Source organism: Periplaneta americana, chromosome 13 (assembly GCF_040183065.1).
Source record: "Periplaneta americana isolate PAMFEO1 chromosome 13, P.americana_PAMFEO1_priV1, whole genome shotgun sequence".
In the NCBI taxonomy this organism is placed as follows: domain Eukaryota; kingdom Metazoa; phylum Arthropoda; class Insecta; order Blattodea; family Blattidae; genus Periplaneta; species Periplaneta americana.
The window spans coordinates 122793561-122814471 of record NC_091129.1 but is presented as its reverse complement, the minus strand read 5'-3'; the positions used below and the strand labels follow the sequence as shown (position 1 = coordinate 122814471).

Sequence of the window (20911 nt, the reverse complement as noted above, 5' to 3'; positions counted from 1 at the left end):
AAAATATTTTCTATAAAAAGTATATTTATGCTCGACCATGCCGAAATGTAGTAATTATACACCTGGTAGCAGTCCTTTAATGCATGTCATTAAAGTACACCTATTCATTAAAGTTCAGGTTTTCGATTATTCTCGGATATGCAATCGAAAGAGAACGAGGGAAACGTCACGGAGGCTGGAAATCCAATACTGTCGCAGAAGGTTATGTTCTGTTACTATAATAATTAGCGTTAATTGTAAATAATATTTAAATAAATTCAATTTGTCATCTCGTTTTTCAATTCTAAATCAATTTCCAGGTTATATCAAAATTAGTTCATGTTATTCTCTAGATTATATCAACGTCAATGACATTATTGTTCCTCGGAAAAAATCAATACTTTCGCGTCTGCGCACATCTCACAATTTATGAGCTATGCACAAGGTCACTTCCACTCTTCTCGCTTGCACTTGTTTCATAAACAAACATACTCGCGTCTTAATTACTATCATTATAGGCTCGTTGCATAATGTACTATTCTGTATTTTAAAATACGCAACATAGTTCAGGAGACATGGATGAATAGCATTTTAAAATTAAAATCTACATGTAACCATAAACAGAACAGTTAAACTTTGTTAAGCGATTGATGAATAGCATTTTAAAATTAAAATCTACATGTGACCATAAACAGAACAGTTAAACTTTGTTAAGCGATTGATATTTCCATGATGGAAAAAAAATAATATATCTAGGCTATGGAGAAAGCTCCTCTGTATGTCCTTTATCAAACGCAAAACCAAATTTAAAAAGGGTAATCTTGTTCTAAAAGTCTTGCAGAAAAAAGTCCTACTCTTTCAGAACTTACCAATTAGTAGAGATACTGAATGAACTGCGTGAATGCGCAATGCCAATGGAAAATGTTGTCGCACCCGTAACATTTAGTCTTCCCCCTCCCCCTTTTCTTAGACAAAAACATGAATTTAATAATTATGGATCAACAGCTAGTTAAGTAATAGAGGTACCATAGCTTTTCCAACTGCTGTAAGATAAGAAATTGACATCTTAACTCTTTTAGACAATATACCTAATATTTGTCACACCCGTAACAATGGACTGACCCAAATACGACTATGCTATCACTCGGATTTGAACTCGGGTCCGTAGTCAGCATATCAGTGCCAGCGAAACTATTTAGGCGGCCACTTGAATGCTATTGTCATAACAGTATTTTTTTCTATAGTTTGTATAACGAGAAAGTCCTACATTTTAAGTAAAGAATTTGTTATTAACAGTAGTAATACGTGTAAATTATGTTTTGTTTTCCAGGGGTTGCTGGGATGTGCTCCAAGACAGCTGTAGCACCGTTAGACAGAATAAAGATTTTACTACAAGCTCATAATAAGCACTACAAACATTTAGGTAAGTTACACTTTTTAGAATCGAAAGCATGTTATTCTGTTCTTCGACCTAGTAACACGTTGCTCTCAATACAGAGTGAAATCCGTAATTTCTTGGAAGATTATTAATTATAATATTATAATCCGATTAGCGTGTAATTATACCTGAAAACAGTATTCAATACAAAGTATGTAATCATATCTTTAGAGAGTTTTTCCAGATGCAAATTGTTCCTTACGCTATGATGAGGTAGCTTCGATTAACCTACAAGCATAAGAAATTATACCCTAAGATAGTTTTCCATGTGCAGGGATTTTTCTTCACTGTGGCAAAAGATGACGTCGATTAGTGTGTAATAGTAACTGCTTGAATACAGTTTTCCATACTAGAGTTTTTAGTGGGTTATTTTACGACGCTTTATCAACATCTATGGTTACCTAGCGTCTGAATGGTATTAAGGTGGTAATGCCAGCGAAATGAGTCAACGGTCCAGTGCCGAAAGTTGCCCAGCATTTGCTATTAATGGATTGAGGGGAAACCCCGGAAAAAAAACTAAACAGATAATTTGTCCCAACCAGGTTTGAACCCGGACTTGCTCGTTTCACGGTCAGACAAGATAATCGTTACTCCACAGGAGTGGACTGCTAGGGGTTTCCGTCATTGATAATTTATAGTAGATTAACATTACACGTTTTTTTTAACAGTTATTCATGTGCGGGATATTTCCTTCATTTTGATAAAGTGTAGGGTGACCAGATGTCCGGATTTCGCCGGACTTGTCCTGGTTTTTTAGTATTTTGTGAGGGTCCAGCCAGCCTTTTACGATAAAGCCAAAATGTCCGGCTTTCTACCTTTCAACAACATAATATACCAAATATTGAAACACAGTAGGGCCTATATAAGATAAAATATGAGTCAAAAGTATGTGTTTATGTCGTTATATGAAAAATATGCATTTTATGAATTCTGTGCGATAAAAGAATTTATTTTGAAGCAAGATGAACCATTTTTCTAGGAAACAATAGATTTTCAATGAAGTACAATTTTTGAGCAGGTTATGAATGTTAAGTGTTTCCAAACTTTGCTGTATGTATATGCCAATTCTTTTTTTTTTTTTTTTCCAATAATTGCACATAATGCCAATGTTAAAAGAGTATTTTCACTAATCATTACCCATTGGTCAGATGAAAGGAACAGACTGTCAGTAGAAGCAGTAAATGGTATTGTAACAGTGCAGTATAGTTTGTCTCTGAAATGAAGTTCCTAAGAGCACATCGTATTTCTTGAGTCATGCTGTATTACGAATTACAGTTCCATACACGTTTGTAGTTAGGAATGTTGTGTCTTTGAATAAACGACGGTTGTTTTAAGTAATTGCCGGAGGAAGGTTTCCTTGAAGTCTCCACTGACGTAGGTAAGTTGATTTCACCGCTTATGAACGATCCTATCTCAGTTCTTGCGTCATGCCGTGGTAATGGAGCTGTAAATATTTGTAACACAAGTCAGAAAGAACAAACTTGTCTTCCTCGTCGTCAGAACTTGTGTCTTCTTCAGCCTTATTTTATTTTTGTTCTACTTCGAAAGTATCTCTCCATAGCCATCTGGTCCGTCTTCATCTTCTGTTTCTTCTCTCGGCGTCATCGTCACATTCTCTCCTTTGTCCTTTGTCTCACCTTCGCCGTTTTTTTTCTTTTTCGCTGTTCTTTCTTTCTTCACCATCGTCTCTTATCTGTCTCTTTCTTCCCCTCCTTTGCCGGAGTCGTCGTCTTTTGTCTTGTTCCTTTCGTCGGCGTCATCTTTTTTGTCTCGTCCCCTTCGCGAGTATCATCGCTTTGTCTCGCCCCTTTCGTCGGCGGCGTCGTCTATACCGCCCCTTCCGTCGGCGACGTGGTCTTTTATCTCGTTTCCTTTGTTGGCGACGTCGTCTTTTGTCTAATTTCTTTCTTTGTCTTTTGCCTCGTTTTCATCGTCGTTTTCTGCCTTGGCTTCGTCGTTGTCTCTTACTTCTCCTCTTCGTCATATTTTGCCTCGTCTTCGTCTTTTATCGTCCTCTTCGTCGTCATCTTTTGCCTTGTCCTCGTCGTCATCTTTTGCCTTGTCCTCTTCGTCATCTTTTGCCTCGTCCTCTTCCTCGTCTTTTATCGTCCTCTTCGTCGTCATCTTTTGCCTCGTTCTCTTCGTCATCTTTTGCCTTGTCCTCGTCGTCATCTTTTGCCTTGTCCTCTTCGTCGTCATCTTTTGCCTCGTCCTCTTCGTCGTCTTTTATCGTCCTCTTCGTCGTCTTTTATCGTCCTCTTCGTCGTCTTTTATCGTCCTCTTCGTCGTCATCTTTTGCCTCGTCCTCTTCGTCATATTTTGCCTCGTCCTCTTCGTCATCTTTTGCCTCGTCCTCTTCGTCATCTTTTGCCTCGTCCTCTTTGTCGTCATCTTTTGCCTTGTCCTCTTCGTCATCTTTTGCCTCGTCCTCTTCGTCGTCTTTTATCGTCCTCTTCGTCGTCATCTTTTGCCTCGTCCTCTTCGTCGTCTTTTATCGTCCTCTTCGTCGTCGTCTTTTGGCTCGTCCTCTTCGTCGTCATCTTTTGCCTCGTCCTCTTCGTCGTCATCTTTTGCCTCGTTCTCTTCGTCGTCTTTTATCGTCCTCTTCGTCGTCATCTTTTGACTCGTCCTCTTCGTCGTCTTTCATCGTCCTCTTCGTCATCTTTTGCCTCGTTCTCTTCGTCGTCTTTTATCGTCCTCTTCGTCGTCATCTTTTGACTCGTCCTCTTCGTCGTCTTTCATCGTCCTCTTCGTCATCTTTTGCCTCGTTCTCTTCGTCGTCTTTTATCGTCCTCTTCGTCGTCTTTTATCGTCCTCTTCGTCGTCATCTTTTGCCTCGTCCTCTTCGTCGTCTTTCATCGTCCTCTTCGTCATCTTTTGCCTCGTTCTCTTCGTCGTCTTTTATCGTCCTCTTCGTCGTCTTTTATCGTCCTCTTCGTCGTCTTTTATCGTCCTCTTCGTCGTCATCTTTTGCCTCGTCCTCTTCGTCATCTTTTGCCTCGTTCTCTTCGTCGTCTTTTATCGTCCTCTTCGTCGTCTTTCATCGTCCTCTTCGTCGTCTTTTATCGTCCTCTTCGTCGTCATCTTTTGCCTCGTCCTCTTCGTCGTCTTTTATCGTCCTCTTCGTCGTCATCTTTTGCCTCGTCCTCTTCGTCGTCTTTTATCGTCCCCTTCGTCATCATCTTTTGCCTCGTCCTCTTCGTCGTCTTTTATCGTCTTCTTCGTCGTCATCTTTGTCTCGTCCTCTTCGTCGTCTTTTGCTCATCCTCTTCGTTGTCTTTTATTGTCCTCTTTGTCGTCATCTTTTGCCTCGTCCTCTTCGTCGTCATCTTTTGTATCATCCTCTTCGTCGTCTTTTGCTCACCCTCTTCGTCGTCTTTTATCGTCCTCTTCGTCGTCATCTTTTGCCTTGTCCTCTTCGTCGTCTTTTATCGTCTTCGTCGTCGTCTTTTATCGTCCTCTTCGTCGTCGTCTTTTATCGTCCTCTTCGTCGTCGTCTTTTATCGTCCTCTTCGTCGTCATCTTTTGTCTCGTCCTCTTCATCGTCTTTTATCGTCCTCTTCGTCGTCTTTTATCGTTCTCTTCGTCGTCATCTTTTGTCTCGTCCTCTTCGTCGTCTTTTGCTCATCCTCTTCGTTGTCTTTTATTGTCCTCTTCGTCATCATCTTTTGTCTCATCCTCTTCGTTGTCTTTTATTGTCCTCTTCGTCGTCATCTTTTGCCTCGTCCTCTTTATCATCATATTTTGCCTCGTCTTCGTCCTTTATCGTACTCTTCGTCGTCTTTTGCCTCATCCTCTTCGTCGTCTTTTATCGTCCTTTTTGTTTCTTTTGCCTCGTCCTCTTCGTCGTCGTCTTTTGACTCGTCCTCTTCGTCGTTGTCTTTTATCGTCGTCTTGTGTCTCGTCCTCTTTAACGTTGTCTTGTGCCTCGACCTCTTCGTCGTCCCCTTTTTTCTCTCATCGTCATCGTCTTTTGTCTTGACCTTTTAGTCTTCTTTTGCCACGCGCTCTTTGTGGAAGTCGTCGTCTTGTTGTCTCGCCCCCTCCGTCACTTCATTTGTCTTCTCACCCCCCCCCCTCCATTTCATTGGCCTCGTCGTCTTTTGTCTCACCTTCTTCACCGTTGTCTCGTCCTCTTCTTCATCGTCTTTATTTTATCTTTAGCCGCATTCTTAATCTTTTTTCGTATCCATCTTCTCTTCATCATCGAAGAATTTACCTCTGAATAGCTGTAGAAGTCGAAAACAGCATTAAATTACGGTATTACATAAATATCGCCAGTTCTTTAATGGTGTGTTGTTCAGTTGTCGGGCAGATAGCCAAAGTTTATATGGTTTGTTTACACATAACATTGGCGTATTTTTTGTAAAGTGGATTATGTGTTTTGAGCAAGACGCGAGGCATAGTCCATCAATCTTTTTATGAATCTTCCTGCTTACGTAACATCGGCTGTATTATTAGCCTAATGCACATGGAGACTTGTGGTGTTGCGGCACTTTCTCTTCCTGTACAATTGGTCGTTGGTAGAAATCCTAATTTGTTGATTGCTTGTTATGGCTGTAATTTTTTAGTTTCCAGCCGCGAATAATGGGTAGTTGATTACACAGTTCTAAGCAGTTAAATGAAAAATGTAGGTTTCTTTTCGGGGCGTGACAAGCAGAATTTCTGACAATAAAATTGCTAATATAAGACCATTTCTCCTGCATTATTGTATTGTTCGTTATACCCAGTTTTGCCAGATCTTGGATCATATGACTAGCCATGTGAGCTGAACACAAGCTAAAAAAGAGAGAAATTTAAATCAGTTTTTACGTAAAGTGCAACTATTTAAGTGATCTGGAATAAGATAAGTAAAAACTGACCCGTCGTCCTCGATGACCAAATTGGTCATTGGATTCTAGATTCGTGGGCTCAAACCCGACCGAGAAGTATGGGACAAAGTTCTCGGCATGACTTTCTCTGGAGAGAAGTCGATTTAGGACACCTAAAAGAACCGTCCCTGTCCCTTGTAAAGGCTGGTTCACAATAAACCGGAAACGAGAATCGGAACGAAAACGAAAATGGTAAAATTGTTATAATGTGTACATTTAAATGTGAGCATTCACAATTAACGAAAAGCTTGCCGGAGCCCAGGATCGGGAACGGAGAGTTGGCCAAGTTTCAACTTTGGCGTTCACGTTTCCGATCACAGCCCACAAGATTCATTCTATTGCCATCTAAAAGCTATTTTGTCGTCGTATATTTTGTAGGAAGAAGACTGTAACATAACCTATGCATTATTTTCTTCTGTGCTGTGCATCATGGAGTAAGTTTTATTTGATGAGATTCTAATATTGAGTGTTGAGGGAAATCCTCACGTTTACGATAAGCGGTGCGCCTCGTATAAAGATGGGAAAATGAAGGAGAATACGTGGCTTTCAATAGCTGCATCTTTGAACACCGAGCGTAAGTGAATCATATTTTATTACTGTATTGGTTGTATTACACACTACATATTCACGCTTCAATTCAATAACTACTTTGTGTTCATTTTTGTTATATTACAAATATTTCTTCTCTAATTATTTTACGTTATGGTACACTTACAATAGGCTGTGATAATAAAGATGCATGGGCATATTTATAGTACCGTACCTAATGAAATGTTTCAGTTGAAATTTCGAAGTTGGTTAACCTGTTTTTATGTTTGCAGCCTTGTACTCATGAGAGAACGCCATTGGTCAATTATACACAAATAGCATCAGAAAGCGTAATATCGACTTTATATATCGTTATTGACATGCATATCGATATGCATACTCGTCTACGTTCTCGGTTTATAGTGAATAAAAAATTTTCATATTCACGTCCTCTGCTTCTCGTTTTCATTCTGGTTCTCGTTCCCGGTTTATTGTGAACCAGCCTTAAATGGTTCCATGTTAAATTTAGGCGATGAATAATAATCTCTTCAATTGAAGCGTTAAATAAAATTCTGCTCCTATTGATGCTGCTCCTATTACTGCTATTAATAATAATAGATATTATTTTACTGCATCGACACTTTCCATTATAGAGAATATTCATTCATTTAGTGTTCTGCCCAAGGCAGCTCTTTCACTGCAAACCGAACACTCTCCCGTTTTCCTATTTTCTGCCTTCCTCTTCGTTTTCTCATATGATCCATATATCTCAATGTCGTTTATGATCTGATATCATCTTCTACCCCGAACTCTTCTTCCGTTCACCATTCCTTCCAGTGCATCCTTCAGAAGGCAGTTTCTTCTCAGCCAGCATTGAGTGTCGAAATTCAGTGTATTATGTGTAAAGTAGACTAATTTTGTGTGAATTTATCGGACACATGATTGTTTTACGAAACGAAATCTCTTGCTGCTACTACTACTACTACTACTACTACTACTACTACTACTACTACTACTACTACTACTACTACTAATAATAATAATAATAATAATAATAATAATAATGCTACTGAAGAAAGACATCAGCGTTTCGAAAATCTTGCAACTAGAGCTGATCACGTGGTGGTACGAGTTGAAATTGAGGCGCACTCTGGAACAAAATACAAAACCTTGAATTTGAGATACAGAGCAACAGATATTTTAAATCTGGTATAACAGCCAGATACCCTACTCAGGAGCGTGGTGGGAATATTCCCATTACGCTCAGGAGTGTAGTCGTGCCAGGGCGCCGGCCCGGTACTTTTTTCTGCAATCTGGGAGCGCAAGTTGGGGGGAAAGGAACTGGCCACCCTACTCCATTATCTGCTGGCCTAGTTGTCTCATGAATGATGGTTTGTTGGTGTCACTTGTTTAGTCCACACCTGTCTTCGGATAGTTGACTAAATAAAAACAATAAATAATAATAATTTTAATAATCAACTTTTCGCGAACCGCCCTTGTCATTTACTACACCTGTAACGCTGCTATTATAATACCGGTCAGCAGCATTGACGTGGGTGCGAAATCTCACATAATTGAGCGATGTGGCATTCCGTATACAAATAATAACCTACTGTAATAGGTATGGAACTATTGTTTGAAATGTGAGCTAATGCCGAATAATATGAGAGACTGAAGAAAAATTAAGGAGTGTCCAAATTTGTGTTAGGGATACAAAATTTCAAGGGACATCAAAAAATGGTTCAGTAGTTAATGAAAATGCTTGGAGATAGTGAGGATGTTGCTAAATAAAGACAGCAAATCTTATAGCAAATTTTAACTGATAATTAAGAGCCAGCCTCTTATACAAGGGGGAGGGCGCAAAGGAGAAATAAAATAATTTTATTAATCAATAAATTTGAAGTATTTATCATGATGTACCAAAAGAAAGGAAAGCTTCAGCAGGTATAGCAAATTGGTTAAAAAGAACTGGAGAAGTCGAATCCACAGTTATGAATTTGTCAATGAAGGAATTATCAATAATAGGAGTTTATACCTAGTCAAGAAGAGTGCTCATTGGAAGAAACAGAGTTTTATGACTTCTCGAGAGAGGAATTTATCAAAATCAATTACAAAGACTATCTTGTAATAGCTGGAGACTTGAATGCGAGAGTCGGAAATAAGCCGATAAAGAAGATTATGGGAAGGCATAGTGAAATAATTTCAAACAATGGAAAACTCCTAATTAACTTCGCTAATATCAAGAATTTTAAAATAACAAATCCGTGGCGCTACAGCTCGTGAAGGGCCTAGCCGGCTGCTGGCCTCACGCTCACATCCCGAAGCAGAGGTGGACGATCATCCAACCAGAACGGGGGTATCGTGTGGTTAGCACGGTGATCCCCCCAGCCGTTATAGCTGGCATTCGCAACCGGATTTCGCTACCTATCGTAGCTCCCCAAGTGCATCACGATCCTGGGTGGGCACCGGTCCCATACACTGGTCGAAATTTCATGAGAAAATTTCTTCCCCCATGAGGACTCGAACCAGCGTGCATTCCGTAACGCGAGTCCTAGACAGGATGCCTTAGACCACGACGCCACAGCGCTTGACGAAAATAACAAATACCCACCCAATTTCTTTGTGGTTTCCTATTATTATAATCTCAATATGAGTTGTTTCGAGTGTGCAAAGTGAGATATATTAAACTTATGCATAGAAATAAGTAGATGTAGTAGTTTTAAACTATGAAATTTTTATAGTATTTATATTGTAGGCACTTGTATCTAATTTTAATTGTCTCAGCTGGACCTAAAAATGTGAACGCACTTAAAATAACACAAAGTATAGAAATGCTTCTTTCAAAAAGAAATTGAGATAAAAGGAAATCTCTTTTCTAGAAGGAAGACATCAAATAATGCATATCATATTCATGGCAGTCTTTAGACCAGCGGTGGCGAAAATGCGACTCACGAGCACATTGTGGCTCACAATGATAGCTGTGCTTCCTACCTCCCACAACCCCCACCCTCTCACTCACTGGAGTCAAACTCCGTTCCATTTGTATTTGTCTCTGATCTGCGAGTGGCATATCGTCGCAATGTCTCTCTCGAATACATGTACATCTACAAAAACGAAAGTTTCAACTAGGATGGGAGGACGCTTTTTTTTTTTTTTTTTTTTTTTTTTTTGCCAATATGAATGAGAATATTAAATGTATGATTTGTTCACAAGTATTACGAGAAAACGGTTGTATAACATAAAACGGCATTATACTACATGTTACTGATGAAACATTAAAAGGTTGTGTTGTTATTGTTGTTATTATTATTATTATTATTATTATTATTATTATTATTATTACTACTATTATTATTATCTCTGTACATCGATCCTTTTCCAGCAGATGTACGAATAATGCGGTTAGATCTTCAATTTAAACTCACAGATTTACAATGTGTTGTTAAATGAAAGCTATATGTAAGGACTTGACAAATGTTGAACTTTCAAATTTTTACCAAAAATAAATATCCGAAGCTTCGTTTTTTCGCTTTCTCTTTCGAAGCCATGTTCGCTACAACTTTCGTTTTTGAAAAATTATTTTCAACAATGAAAATAGTAAAAACCAAATTTAGTTCACGACTGACAACTACGACTGGCAGTAAGTGACATCATTCCTGATTTTGAAACTCTGTTGCAGAGACATTCTGAAGCAGTTAATTTTAGGTTGTGGTAATGTGTCCTATGTTTCATTCTTCATTTATTTCTTCGTTACACGTACTAAACATCAGTTTGTAGCCTTATACTGTATAATTTTTTTTTTAAGTGCTTGACGTAAGGAAAGTGAAAATCCGTTAATAAGTCAGACAGTTGCTTCCCTCCATAGGTGCTATGGACGTTGCAGGTTACACAGTGGCTCGGCGCACGATGACGTTTTCGCCACGGCTGCTTTAGACTATGCAAAATGGTGAAAACACTGATTATACGCGGTGCAGATGCACATGAATGCCCGCCCATGTCTAGTCTAAACTGTAGCGACTCGCTAAATGATTTCAAGTATTAAATCTTTGAACTAGATACATTATAAATTCAAACTGCCGTAGATACTGTATGTCAGAAAATGTTCTCTGCTTGTTTCATATTGGCGTTACGCGCGAACTAGTGCATAGGTCTTCAATGTTTTGGCTTCTGTATTTCATCATCGCCTGAATGTACGAAGTGCTCCACATGCATGATAACTGAATGCTCGGAGATACCGCTCTCCAGCTGAGACACATGATGCCCAAGTGTCTGAGATAGCGTATGCGTGTCTGGCGATATGTGATTGAATACGTCATGGTAACCTCCATGTTCGATTGGGAACTTCCATTGAACTTTTTCTAGAAACTCTCGATATCGGCTGTTATACGAGTAGGTATTATTATTTTTTCGTTGAAAGTACTTTGTCTCTAAGCTAACAACCGTGGGTCGACCATTTATACTCTACCTGCAGGTTTTGGTTGATGTCCATAGAGGAATCTTCCAATATATTTTAAGCATGTCTAAATAATTACAGTATTAGCATATTTGATGGCAGCATCCATAATAATTTGTCAAATATCTTGGTGTCACGATTTTTACGAAGGTTATTGACTTGTCATGGAGTCGCGTGTGTGACTCAAGTCCTAACGCGCATGCCTTCCATCCAGGCGCCCGGATTCGATTCCCGGCTAGGATATGATGGAATTTGTTTTTTTTTTTTTATTATTGAACATGCTCCATTACAGAGTAATATTACATGTTTTAGATTTTTCCTTTCCTACAACAAATATACATATTTTGGATTTGTATTGGTGAATACTCCCGATTTAATCTATTTTGCCTATTTAAATTGATCATACCTAAGCAAGATACAGAATTAATACAAATACATATATATGGCTTAACCTAAATAAAAAGAAAAGAAAGTATATATACATGATAGGAATATATTGCAATTGTGAGTTTTTTAAACAAATTGTTAATTTTATAAAAGTTGAATGATAAATATGTGTAACCTAACAATAAATGCATTCCTACAATTGTTCAAAATCTATTGAATTGATTAAAGTGATGAATGGTTGAAGATGTAATTTTATAAGCTGATATTTGGTAGGTGGCCTACTTGCTGTCTTCGAAATGCTGTTTCTTATAATTTCTCTTTGTTTCCTTAATATTGTGCAATCATATAGCAAGTGATCTATAGTCTGACTTCCACTATTACACGGACATGTTGCACTCTCCAGTAACTTGAATCGATGGAGGTAGGCTTTATTCATCCCGTGTCCTGTCACCATTGACGTGAAGATGGCTGTAATATTTAATTCCATCTTAAGCCTCTCTTTTACATTAGGGAAGTAGGATTTTGTTATCGCTGCCTTTGTAGTGTCGTTCCATTCTTTTTGCCATTTTAGTTTTCCTTCTTCTTCTGTTTCAGTTTGAATTATACTTTTTGGAATTTTGTCAGAGCATACTGCTGCATCCTTGTTTTGTGCCGCTGCCTTCGCTAGTCGATCCGCAAGTTCATTACCGTATGTTCCGACGTAGGCCTTGATCCAGAAGAATTCTATCGTCCAGTTTACCTTCTCCAAAATTAAGACTTTCTTCCTGATTTCTTCTATGGACAAAACAGATGTTGCAAAGAGTTTTTCTTCGAGTATTCCCGTTTGTCTACCATTCCACCAACGGATTTCCACCTTCCTCCATTTCATCTCTCATCTGCAATAGTTAAAAATTGGCTGAGGTGAAGCTTTGGGGGTAGGCCTAGTACTAGTTTTCGATGCTGATATGGGATGGACTTGGGCTCGGGCCATGGGGCTTGTCTCGTCTGAACTGAAAATGGGCTCTGCCAGGGCTGCGGTAGAATCGCTCATCTGTCAGCATCGAATTCGTGAATATTACCCGAACCACTTGTGAGACTTCATGGCATTATAGGGCGTACAATGAACCAAAACAAGCGCAAGTGCAAGGATCCACCCCGGGTTCGAACTTCGAAAAACCACGCCAAGACCTATAATAAGAAAAATATCTAATTCTCTTACTTACAACAATTAGGTACGTTCCGATATCCAGAATTAGCCACACAAGAGGCAACCAATAAGTTTCCTGACTGCCCTGAATGTAGGCAACACACAGGAGATAGGAAACGGATAAGTTATCTAGAACCAGGGAAACGCCTGGAATCTATACTAACTGCATTACTTGAAAGGCAGAGAAGAAGACTATACATAAGGCGTATATGGAGAAATTCCAGGAGAAATCGCAATACGTTCTTGCATTTTTGCATAAAATCACGTGTAGAAGCTTAGTTCTTAAAAAGATAATCTGACGTTTGATAGACTGACTCAATAGACATGGAAGCAATGATCTGCAGTGACACGCGCATGCATATTTAACGGTACAATAAATACAAGTGCAGATCGGAGATAATGTATATTGAATGCACCTTGTATTTATTTTATCAGATATCGAATCAAAGTATCGATAGCTTTACCAGTATTATCGGAAGAATGTATCGATATTTCTGAATATCGAATGATTTCACTTAGTTTTAATAAAAAAAAAACTATATATTTACTTTATTTCCAATAGGCCTACGTAATAAAATTAGACAAACTATAAATTAACAATTTTAAAAATACAGATTCGTGACAGCCATTTGGAGCATCTTCTGTAGTTGATTAATATGCTGTTTGCTTGCAGTATTTCAATTGTCTTTTTTACTTCTTTCCTAACTTTTGTGATCCGCACTGCCTACATGCTCTTTCACATTTCAGAGACGCTAGCACGTAAACAAAGTGTTTCTGGACATGGGTTTATTAACAAAATATGATCACATGATACCCATCTACTGTCCGTTACTCAGGAGAAGACGAGCGGAAAGAATGTGACCTTCTTGACTATCGCTGTTGATTATTATAAACATCTCTCAGATAAGCATCCCAGTAGCCAGGTTATTACTCGTGCAGGAAACATGAGTAACAATGCGTATGGAAATTAAAGCTAAGTTGAACAGAAGGAGACCTAATGTTTCCGCTTACTGCAGTACAAATATTGCATGTTTTGTCGTACGTTATCTGTTCACATCCCTTCCTCCTCAGTCCGCTCTCGTCTTCTCCTGAGTCACCGACAGTACCTACCATCAAGTTTTGTAACATCTTTTTTTACACCCTGTACAATATTTAAAGGTTAAAATCTCTTAATTTTTTTCTGTTGTTCGTGAGCTGAGGTGTACTTACATAAGTGAAAAAAATATGTATAAGTTTCATTATAATATTTTATTCTTCATCCATTCCCTTTATATTAGATTTGATCAATAGTATTTTAACTGACATTTTACTTCTAAGTTTTCAAGGTTATTTGCGTGTTTCATCGTATTTTATTTTTCTTTTATCATGTTACTATAGCTCATTATCGGCGATATTTGAACTGGCAGTTCACTATTTTTAAGGTCACTTCCCTATATTAATTTATTTTTTTCATTATCACCTAATAAAATAGCCGGTTGTTGTATTTGATACTTCGTATATAGAGTTAGGTATCTTACATATTCATGTTACTGTTGCTAGGAACTGCGAGTGGATATTTACGTTTTCTTCATTTAGTCCCTCGCCTTAGTGACTTGCAAACTTTTATCCATGCGTTGTTCCTAGCAACAGTAACATGAATATAAAGGCTGTCTTCATAGTTTTCAACGTCAATATTAAATTAATATAAGTTGATATTTTTTTATTTTTTTATTTATTATTTATAGTAACGATTTATTAATAAGGGCTGCTGGATAATTTCTTTTATTACACTTGTGGATAAAATTTCCTTTTGCCCATTTATATGATGAGCAACTATTTATTTGTAATTATTTATTACCTTATGTAATTTATGTATGGCTTTTGGGCAGTTTCAACGTGGTTTCAACTTAGCATTATAGAAGTTAGATAATCACATGTTTTATTATGTTATATTCAGTATCAAATAATTTTACGACGTTTGTTTATAGGAGTGTTCTCTGGATTGCGACACATTGTACATAAGGAGACTTTCTTCGCCTTGTATAAGGGTAATGGAGCACAGATGGTTCGGATATTCCCGTATGCTGCCACTCAGTTCACAGCGTTTGAAATGTACAAAAAGGTATTTTTTAATGTTTCGATTTCTTATAATTTATAGCATCGTATGTTGTGCTTGGAATAATGTTACGATACAAACGTACATTGAGGGTGATTTACTAGCACATTTTACAGAAAGCAGTACATTAATATTAAATATTTTCGAAACCAATGATCTCTTACAAATAAAATATCTTGCTACTTCTCGTTAAAAAATAACGCACAATCTTCTTTTGTTTTAGTATATTGATTGTAAGCATCAACATTTCATTTTCATTACTATTTTTTTAATGTAGCACCTTAGTTTTATATTATTTTTTGTACCAGGGCTGTGGAAATTCCAATCTGTGGTCCATCCATGGCAACAAGATGATGTTTGTGGTCTTTCATTAAATAAAGAATGATGTTGATGTTGTAATGCATGACTTCAATCTTACATGTTCTTTGAACGTAACTTTTCCTACCTTTATTAATGGATATTTATAGACGATATAATAATTTAGCTGTCATTATTTTCCTTAGTTCAATACGGCTTTCGTAATGTCTGGTCTTTCTTTCCTCTTTCCATGTACAAAAAATTCCCCATCCGTGATTTATGTCTTCGTTAAAAATGTGTGTCGTCTCTGTTATATGGCATCACAGGGATCTTCGATAGGACTTTCTCTTCTCCAATTTTGTACTATCAGAATACCGAAAGCGTTTCATATTTCATGGTATTATAATGTACTCCCACTAGCCTTCATTCTGCTACATATTAACTTTTACGAGGCGCATCCAGAAAGTAAGTTTCCCGATTTTTTCCTCTTGAAAGTAAACTTAATTAGCCGTGTCAATTGCGCATGCGTAACAGATCTATGACGTATCAATCATATGCCAGCCGGACAGGTCCCGCCTGGTGCCAGTAGCGTGGCAGCAGTGGTCCGAAATGGAAGCTCTTATTCCTTCTCCCGCCGCCTGCGAGTTTCGGTCGGTGATAAAGTTCTTTAATGCACAAAGCATTGCGCCAATTGAAATTCATCGGCAGCTCTGTCAGGTCTATGGGCCGAACATAATGAGTAAGCAGATGGTGCGTCGGTAGTGTAGGCAGTTTTCCGAAGGTCGTCAAAGTGTCCATGATGAAGAGAGCAGTGGGCGATCGTCCCTCATCAGTGACGATCGTGTTGAGCTGGTGCGGCAATGCGTCATGGAGAACCGTCGCTTCACGATTACGGAGCTGAGCAGCATTTTCCGCAGATATCGCGATCCTTGTTGCATGAGATTGTCACTAAGCACCTGCTGTTCAAAAAAGTGTGTGCCAGGTGGGTGCCGAAAAACCTGACACCCGAACACAAAATGCAACGTTTAGGAGTAGCACTGACATTTCTGCAACGGTATCACGATGACGGCGACGAGTTCCTCGACAGGATCTTCACAGGCGATGAGACTTGGATTTCGCACTTCGCCCCGGAAACCAAGCAGCAGTCAATGCATTGGCGGCATAGTGGATCTCCGGTCAGGACGAAATTCAAACACGCTGTCAGTACGGAAAGTGATGTGCACGGTGTTCTGGGACAGGAAGGGTATTCTGCTCATTGACTTCCTTCCAAGAGGTGAAACAGTGACCGCTGACCGCTACTGTGAAACACTGCGAAAATTGCGACGTGCCATTCAAAACAAGAAGCGTGGAATGCTTACTGCAGGTGTTGTGCTCCTCCATGAAAATGCTCGTCCACATACGGCTCGGCGCACAGCAGCTGTTTTGACGGAATTTGGCTGGGAGTTGTTTGATCATCCACCCTAAAGTCCTGATCTTGCTCCCAGCGATTTTCACGTTTTCTTGCACCTCAAGAAATTCCTGTCCGGTGAGCGTTTTGGCAACAACGAAGAGCTGAAGACGTCTGTCACATGCTGGTTCCATTCACAGGTGGCAGAGCTCTACGACAGAGGGATACAAAAGTTGATCCCACGATACGACAAGTGTCTCAATTCTGATGGTGGCTATGTTGAAAAATAGCTGAAACATTGCTGTACCTGTTGCCAATAAATGTTTTCCTGAAAGTGTGTGTTCTTTTTTTAAAAAAAAAATAGGGAAACTTACTTTCTGGATGCGCCTCGTATATTCTTTGTATCGAAGAAGTCTTTAACATATTTCGCCTTTCAAGATATTTGAGTAGTCTTATTACTGATGATTGACAGAATCTCCCAAAGTCTACTTTCCTTTTATATCTTCATTTCTGTTCCAAGTCTATTAAGAGTTCAAAACAGAGAAATAAATAAATGGCTGTTCTTTCTGACGTAAGAGTCTGTATTTACTAAATAAATAGAAGATGAAATCGAAAAGGAAGGGAAAATGTAGACAGATACCGGTGTTTGGATGAATGATTGATGGATGGAAATAACAAGGGATGATAGAAAGGAATTGAAGTAGGAAAGAGAGGAAATATGGAAAGGGGAAAGGGAAAATTTAAGAAGAAAATAAAGAAAAAGGTAAGAAAGAAGGAAACATAACAAGATAGAAGAAAGTGAAGATAGGTATGGAGGATAGAAAATAAAAGAATGGAAGCAAAAAAACATAAGAAAAGGAAGGAGGATAAGGAAGGAAGAAAGGATAAAAAAGAAAAGAAAGTAGTCATTAAGCTTGTTTTGTTTGCTTACAGATGCTGTCATCAGTATTGGGTAGCAACTCGCATATAGGCAAGTTCCTAGCTGGGTCAGGTGCGGGAGTTACAGCTGTGACACTTACATATCCTCTAGACACGATCAGGGCCCGCCTGGCATTCCAAGTGACAGGGGAACATGTCTACACTGGCATCGTGCATACGGCATTAAGTATTTTTAAGGAGGTATGCATTTTATGTTTGAAATTGCATTTAATATATAACTGTATGTCTTGTATTTATTGTGGGTGACAGTTGTAACAGATCAGTAAAAGTGAATCACTGCTCTGCGAAAGAAATAGACGTATTGTACGTTAATTTATTCCATGAAATTCACTAAATCCTTAAGTACTATGCTAGTTACCTCCCAGCAGGATTGATTCTGCAGCACGTAAGCCATTCTTGCTCTCTCTCGTAAATGGCGTTAATTTGTTACAAGTAATTTACTGTAGACATTAATCTTACCAGTTTTGTGTAAAGAATTTTTACATTTGAAGCATAATGTGAAAGATGCACTACATTTCTTTTATTTCTATTACAGAATTTATGATTCCTAATGTGGGTGGATTACATTACTTCATCAAAATCTCTCTTTATTGCAAAATTACAATATTTTAATTGCTAATTTTTGTGAGAAAAATTAAGTATAAAGGAACTAATAAAATAAAAGAGAACCTATTTTCTTCCATTCTTTTTTTTTATTAAATTTTTATTCTGTATATTTTAATAATAATTATTATTTATTTATTTAATCTGGCAGAGCTAAGGCCAGTAAGCCTTCTCTTCCACCCAGCCAGACTCTAATTCTAATTGAATACAATTTCTTACATAGTTATTACATTAATATCTAGACCATAAAACAACATGAAAGTAAATAATGAAAGTTGGATAAGTAATGTTAGTGTGACAATAGTAAACATTGGTAAGAAATAGTTATAATAATAATAATAATAATAATAATAATAATAATAATAATAATAATAATAATAATTTATTTTTATTTATTTATTTATTTATTTATTTATATTTAATGTGCTGTACAACAGCCAGTGGCCAATTGCAGTTTAATAATAATAATAATAATAATAATAATAATAATAATAATAATAATAATGAAATAATTTCGATATTTAATGTTTTATACATTCTTTCTTTTTATTCTTTTTTTTCTTTCATGCTTGCGTTTATTTGTTATTTCCTTTTTTACTTAAGGGTAATTCCCCTGCCTTCTCACCTTCTCTGAGTCCAGTATTGCTCACGACCAATCTAGCCTTTATTTTATATAGGTGAATAAGATCAGCCTCAGTGGCGCAATCGGTAGAGTGCTGGCCTGTGCCTGGTTCATGTCAGTAGATTTACTGGCATGTAAAAGAACTCCAACAAAGCAAAATTCTGGTACACTGGTGACGCAGATATAACCTGGGCAGTTGCAAACGTCGTTAAGTAAAACATAATTTACAATTTTTAGGCGAATATGGGTTGATTTTTGTACTAATAATGGTTTCAAAACTTTATTAATGATTTCTATGAATTTATTAAATTTAAACATTAGCTCTGATAAATCTTAATTTTCAACAAAAGGTAGTTTAGAACGTAAATAAATAAATTATTTAAGTCAATCTAGGATGCTATTGTTTAAACACATTTTGATTTGTACTGGATATTTACCATCAAAAAGGCCGTTATCTTTGTTTCCTTCTGTGGATATTTTCGTAGAATAAAGCTGGGCTATTGTAGAATATGTTGTCCTCTAACCATTGCAAATCATCTTCCGATGTTGCTAATAAAACCAGTTCTGCAAAATTTATAATATCTAATTTTAAATTGCTATTAATAGTCCACAGCCTTGTCTGACACCTCAATTATTATTATTTTTTTTTCATTCATATATTTTGTCTCCTATTTTGACTTACTGAATTGTCACTTTGAGAGAGGAACAGAGGTATTGTATTGTATTTATTTACATTACATGGTATTTGTGCATCGCCTCACAGCTAGAATATGGAACATGTCAAAAAATATCTTAACAGTACTATAAAGTCTTAATTATAGTCACAGTCCAGTTGAAATATATACAGAAGAGTTTTACAATATAGTCTATTAGTACAACACAAAGGTTTAGTATCAATACTTAATACAAGACAGAAATATTCATGAAGTGTTGTTGAATGTATAAATTTACTTACAGAACAGAAGGCGTGAGAAATTAGGTACTTCTTTAATTTGGTCCTAAATAATCTTATGTTTTGAGTTTGATTTTTTATATCCATAGGGAGGCTATACTGTTTTCGCTGTAAGAAAAATCCTAATGTAAACACAAGAATGTGGCTGTCATACCCGTGATTGGCTCCCAGACGAAACACTCACATGACGCAGGAGAATATAGTTCATATTTGGAAACCATAATCTTGTATTATTTGAAAATAAAAAATTGAATTCTAGTTGTTAAATACGATGAAACATATAACTTCACTCATATGTAAAACGCTATGTAAAGGAAAAGCGACTTTTATATTTTGTTATGTACTATGAACGCGGATGAATACCAACAGTAATACAGAGGTAGTCTGTTCTTGTAACAGGCTGGCATTACTTGAGCTCGTAGTTGTTCACATAAGCACATGGTACTGAAGTATGGCTTCTGCATCCTCGGTGTGTGTGGTTATTAAACATAAGAGTGGAAACCCTCTCAAAAGCGGAGAAAAACAAATAGTCTTAAATGTATATAATAAGTTAAATGAGTTTTAATTACAATAATTATAAACTAAATGTTTCCTAAGCAAACGGATGCACAGTAGTGAGGTTAGGTCTACTTGATGAGTAACGGGAAATGTTTAACATGAAACAGAATGTACAGGAGTGGGCGGGAACACGTACTGAGAATCTATGGCGCCAAACAGCGGCCAATGAAGCCTCACTTCAGTCACATGCTATTGTTTACATTAGGATTTTTCTTACAGCGAAAAGATTATAAATGGTATTCGAGAATAAGGTGCTTAGAAAAATATTTGGGGCTAAGAGGGATGAAGTTATAGGACAATAGAGAAAGTTACACAACGCAGAACTGCACACATTGTATTCTTCACCTGACATAATTAGAAATATTAAATCCGGACGTTTGAGATGGGCAGGGCATGTAGCATGTATGGGTGAATCCAGAAATGCATATAGAATCTTAGTTGGAAGACCTGAGTGGAAAATACCTGTAGATGGGAGGATAATATTAAAATGTATTTGAGGGAGGTGGGATATGATGGTAGGGACTGGATTAATCTTGCTTAGGATATGGACCAATGGCAGGTGGCAGTGAACCTCCGGGTTCCTTAAGGGCCATTTGTAAGTATGTAATTTTGACTG

At 37.5% G+C, this 20911-nt stretch overlaps 1 protein-coding gene across 1 annotated transcript in view; it reads left to right on the top strand.

Annotated features, from left to right (window-relative positions):
• LOC138712343 (solute carrier family 25 member 16-like) overlaps positions 1 to 20911 on the top strand; it is a 92891-nt gene that overhangs the window by 53932 nt on the left and 18048 nt on the right. Inside the window, exons 2-4 of the mRNA XM_069843996.1 lie at positions 1310 to 1402; positions 14810 to 14943; positions 17555 to 17740. Coding sequence (XP_069700097.1) covers positions 1310 to 1402; positions 14810 to 14943; positions 17555 to 17740 — 413 coding nt within the window. The remainder of the gene's footprint in view (positions 1 to 1309; positions 1403 to 14809; positions 14944 to 17554; positions 17741 to 20911) is intronic.